This window comes from Hordeum vulgare, chromosome 7H (genome assembly GCF_904849725.1).
Source record: "Hordeum vulgare subsp. vulgare chromosome 7H, MorexV3_pseudomolecules_assembly, whole genome shotgun sequence".
In the NCBI taxonomy this organism is placed as follows: domain Eukaryota; kingdom Viridiplantae; phylum Streptophyta; class Magnoliopsida; order Poales; family Poaceae; genus Hordeum; species Hordeum vulgare.
Window position 1 is genome coordinate 222,227,862 of NC_058524.1, and position 5,301 is coordinate 222,233,162.

At 44.3% G+C, this 5,301-nt stretch overlaps 1 protein-coding gene and 1 non-coding gene across 2 annotated transcripts; one reads left to right on the plus strand and one right to left on the minus strand.

The window, feature by feature from the left end:
* Nucleotides 1–751: 751 nt before the first annotated feature.
* On the plus strand, nt 752–823 carry TRNAT-UGU. The gene has a single exon. It is a non-coding gene; the product is annotated as a tRNA-Thr (tRNA).
* A 458-nt stretch (nt 824–1,281) lies between these two features.
* LOC123412541 lies at nt 1,282–1,839 on the minus strand. The gene has a single exon (XM_045105488.1). The coding sequence runs from the start codon at nt 1,735–1,737 to the stop codon at nt 1,507–1,509; it is 231 nt and encodes a 76-aa protein (XP_044961423.1). The 5' UTR covers nt 1,738–1,839; the 3' UTR covers nt 1,282–1,506.
* Nucleotides 1,840–5,301: the final 3,462 nt, after the last annotated feature.

Consider the following 5,301-nt stretch of genomic DNA (forward strand, 5'->3'; position numbering starts at 1 on the left):
TTCCGTATGTAGACACGTAGTGAAATATCTTAAAAGACTTATATTTAGGTACGGAGGGAGTAGAATTTTTTTTAAACTGAATAAAACATAATTTCCTTTCGTTCGTCGTAGCGACCAAAGATCCACGCAAGGACGTATACTGGAACAACGGAGGGTTTGTTTTGCTCTAGCCGTGACTCTAATGGAAACCGGACGTCCAAACAGAAGCGAATCAGCCGATCTTCCGCACGCTGGCAATGCTCCCATCATGCACTTGGACCTCCACCAACAGAAGGAAGGCCTCCCGCTGGCCCTGCACGTCCACCACGTGCACGCGGTGCCCGCCGTCGAGGAAGCTCTCGCTGGGCAGCACGCGGAGCACGCAGCCGGCGCCGTTGTCCCTGAGCACCACCTCGGCCACCGCCTCGCCGCCGCGCGTTGCCGTGAGAACCATCCCGGAGTCGTCATCGTCGAACTCGACGCGCTTGGAACGGCGGAGATCGGCCGTCGTCATTGCTGCCCACTCCTCCAACTCGACGGGCGCCTTGGAGTCGGTCACACATGCCATCGTGAGGTGCTTGGAGATGCGTGGATTGATGGAGACCCGGAGAGGCCATGGGCGGTGCGCTTATGTAGACCCGGCAGGGGCGTGCCGGAGAAGCGGAATCCGATACGAGCTGGGAGTTCGTCTTCGTGCCAGGTTCGGTTTGGGCTTCCGCATCGAGGTCAGGATCACATTATATAAGACGTAATATCAAGCAACAAACAAGCAGCCCTTATAGCTCAGTGGTAGAGCGTCAGTCTTGTAAACTGAAGGTCCGTAGTTCGATCCTGCGTGAGGGCAATTTTTAATTTTATAGTGTTCATTTTTGAGCCGCAAATTTCGGTGCATCTTGTAAGCACAAATCGACTTGTGTTTTCGAATGTCTGACTAGTTTGCCGCTCAACTCGCATGCATGGTTTCCGCTACGCTTTGCCCTGAAGTCTTCCTTAATCCTGGTTAATCCAGACGAAAATAGTGTAGTATGTCGAAAAAACTCAAGTTTCTGGGAAGAAGGGGAAGAGGAACAAGGAGTTAGGAGATTTTTTATTTTAGGAGTTAGGAGGTAGCATGTCGAAAATAGTGTCAGCAAAATCCTCGCCTGTGCTTACTACATGAAGGCCTTCTTTGATCCTTCCCTGTGCAAATTTATTGATAATGTGCGAAAACCTGAACAGAGTAAATCCGTTTCAAACCGGACGGAGTGATGACAAGAAAAACCTGTGTAACCAAATAGTAAGATATACTACTTAACTTATCAGTGATTGTAAAGAATTGTGATCATTGACCTTTGTATTGATTAGTTCACTAGTATCTCATATCAGCAGCACCGGTACTGTATAAGTATAATACAGGTAACAACAGAGAATGTTTTTTCCCCTCAAAAATGAATTTGTAAACTAGAAAGAATCAGGTCTTCCTTCCCCGGAAAAGAAACATGAACAAAAGAACGGCATCGCAGAAACCCTGTCTCCGTCGTCTAGCTACTAGTGGCCGGGTCCCTTGGGGCTGGGTCCGGCCGGCAACCTGGCCATGAGCAGCTCCACCGTCTGCCTCGCCTTGTCCGCCAGCGTGACCGCCTGGACGACGTCGCCGTCGAGCAGCCGCGCCTGGTCCGCCGCCGGCGCGGGCCTCGCGGCATCAGCGACATGGCACGTCGACGTTAGAAGGACGGCGAGGGCCACCGCGAGGAGAAGGCGCGTCGTGGACGAACCCATGAGGTATGGCCTGGCCGAGGCTGGTCCTGATCGAGACGATGATCCCGCTGTGCTTTGGTCGATGTGTTCTTGTGTGTATGTTCTTGTGTGTATGTGTCTGAAGTTTGATGTTCTTTGCAGCAGCTAGGCTGGTGCTCTGCTCTTTATATAGGGAAGCTTTTGTGCAGCGCGTGCGCACGCAGTTAGCGACTTTTACGTACGGTTTGCCTCAGGAATTCGTTGCTTTTGACCAGGACAGGGGGCGTGGGCGTGGGCGTGGGCGCAGGAAGGAATGATCAAACTTGGGGGGAGGTATGGCCTGGCCGAGGCTGGTCCTGATCGAGACGATGATCCCGCTGTGCTTTGGTCGATGTGTTCTTGTGTGTATGTTCTTGTGTGTATGTGTCTGAAGTTTGATGTTCTTTGCAGCAGCTAGGCTGGTGCTCTGCTCTTTATATAGGGAAGCTTTTGTGCAGCGCGTGCGCACGCAGTTAGCGACTTTTACGTACGGTTTGCCTCAGGAATTCGTTGCTTTTGACCAGGACAGGGGGCGTGGGCGTGGGCGTGGGCGCAGGAAGGAATGATCAAACTTGGGGGGAGGGGAACATTGACCAGGTGTGTATGGTGGCTGCAGCTTGGGCGCAACGGCAACCTGTGGAAAGCCCATCAGTCAGCATGCAAGGTCTAGTTGCAAAATACTGTATAATACCCGTGGAAAATGTAAAGAATAGGAACAAAAGTGTTTGTGCGAATCTTCTTTCTTTCATTGATCTGATCTGAGATATTTATACAAGGATTTGGGACGCGAGATGTAAAGGCGTCTGTACAAAAAGGCGTCCGTACGGACGGATGCGTCCGTACGACGTTTAGACTAATAACGGACTAATCCCGTCCTAATGACGGTTCGCTAATTGCGTTACATGTTTAGTCGGTTCGCAACACTCCCTCTTGTACAACGCCGTCTTGAGTAATCCACTATGGAAAGCTCCTTGTATATTCATCAGTCAATTCTTGAGATTCTCCCCCAAAAAACCTGTGGGAAAAAATATGAGGAGAAATGTATAGATATGTTGTTAAAACTCCCTTTAAACCCAGTGAGAAAAATGATAAGGAGAAAATGATACAACATATAGTGATTATTGTCTCTTGATAACTCATATGAGAAAAACCTTCAAAGAAGGAGAAAATTATTAGTGAGTTTTAGAGAACAATAAATATGCTTTAGACACTTTCCTTTAAAAACCTTCATAGGAAAAATAGAAAGTATAGCATATGATCTTAATGAAGATATTGTCTCATTAAAAACATTATGAGAAAAAATTTCAAAGAAACTCATAATGAAAAGAGTACAATGAGATGTGCCATGAAAAACTCCTTTAAAACCTAGTAGGAAAAGTATAAGGAGAAACATGATATGGCATGCATCAATGCTTGTATTTAATTGTCTCGTTAAAAACCTTTTATGAGAAACCTGTTGGAAAAACTCATAAAGGAAAAGAGTACAATATTCATTACCTGATGATAATTAAAAGGGTTATATTTTCAGGAGATTTCTCCCCCTGAACTTTTCAAATCACGAAGTCGTCTCATACCAATTACATGAATGTATTTCTGGAATGTTGAATTCGGTAAAGACTTTGTGAACAGATCTGCTAGATTGTCACATGATTTAGTTTGCAAAATATCAATTTCTCCATTTTTCTGTAATTCATGATGATAGAATAATTTAGGAGAAATGTGTTTTGTGATATTGCTTTTTATATAACCCATTTGCATTTGAGCAATACAAGCTGCATTATCTTTATAAATAATAGTTGGTGATCCTAATGAACCAACACCACATGCTGTTTGAATGTGGTTAATCATCCTGCGAAGCCATACACATTCTTTTGATGCTTCAAATAATGCAATGATTTCAGAATGATTAGTGGAGGTTGCTACGAGAGTCTGTTTTGTTGACTTCCATGAAAAAGCAGTTCCACCATATAAGAATATGAAACCTGTCTGTGACCTGGCATTGTGAGGATCAGATAGATAGCCAGCGTCAGTATATCCTACCATAGTCATGTCTTGGTTTTTCTGATAGAATAAGCCAAGATCTTTTATGCCATGTAAATATCTAAGGATATTCTTTACTCCCGTCCAATGACGCTTTGTTGGAGCAGCGCTATGTCTAGCTAGTAAATTTACTGCAAATGCAATATCAGGCCTGGTGCAATTTGCAAGGTACATTAGCGCACCAATGGCACTGAGATATGGGAACTCAGGTCCCAATATCTCTTCGTCATTATCCCGAGGTCTAAAAGGATCTTTATTCATATCAAGGGATCTGACAACCATGGGTGTTTTGGTTGGATATGATTTATCCATATTAAATTTTTCCAAAACCTTTTGAATATAGGCAGGTTGGTATACTAAAATTCCTGAGGGAAGGTGCTCAAGCTGTAAGCCTAAGCAGAATTTGGTTTTTCCCAAATCTTTCATCTCGAATTCCGCCATTAGGTGATTGCGTGCTTCTTTGATATCAGGTATACTTCCAATGATATTGAGGTCATCAACGTACACCGAGATGATGCAAAATCCATTTGAGGACTTCTTTATAAATACACAAGGGCAATCATCATTATTTGAGTAGCCTTTCTGAATAAGGAATTCACTTAGTCGGTTATACCACATTCTACCCGACTGTTTTAAGCCATATAGTGACTTCTGTAATTTTACACAATATGCGTTGCGATTTGCTTTTGGATTCGGCATTTTAAGTCCTTCAGGGACTTTCATATATATGTCCGATGTGAGTGACCCATATAAGTATGCTGTCACTACATCCATCAACTGCATGGATAAACTCATTTGTACTGCCATAGATATTAAGTATCGAAACGTTATTCCACTCATAACAGGAGAGTATGTATCATCGTAATCGATGCCGGGTCTCTGTGTGAACCCTTGTGCTACAAGCCTCGCTTTGTATCTCACCACCTCATTGTTTTCGTTCCTTTTTCGAACAAAAACCCATTTTGCTCCCACAGGGAAGACATTTTGAGGAGTAGGTATTATTGAGGAAAATACCTCTCTTTGGTTGAGCGAGTGCAGTTCTGCCTCAATTGCTTCCTTCCATTTAGGCCAATCAGGACGCTTGAGGCACTCCCTGACGGTCTTTGGTTCTGGATCCAGTTGAAGGGTTTCAGCAATTTCAGAGGCAAAATATATGTCGACAATTGTAGTCTCTCTATTATATGATTCTCCTGATTCTATATAGTTTATGGAAATTTCTTTTATACCCTCAGACTCTATGTGATTTCCCACAACAATAGAGTCATGGTGTTCCGATGTCCCAGCTATTATGTTTTTATGCGCATTTATGCTGGGTTCAAGATGTTGAGCATCTGGTTGGTGTCCTTCAACTTGAGGTTGAATTGCATTTACTCGTAGAGGATTTGGTTTCCTCTGTTTCCGCGGAGGCTTTTGAGAAGCTATATTCCGGCTAACCAGATTTCTCCCCCTCTTGCTCTCATTTGGGGTTTGAGTGGTTTTAGTTGGTACCTCCACTCGTTCTGGTGCATTAACAGCAGGAATATGCGA

Excerpts from the sequence above, each read along its gene's own strand:
- LOC123412541 (XM_045105488.1), bottom strand. The coding sequence starts at position 1,737 with ATGGGTTCGTCCACGACGCGCCTTCTCCTCGCGGTGGCCCTCGCCGTC.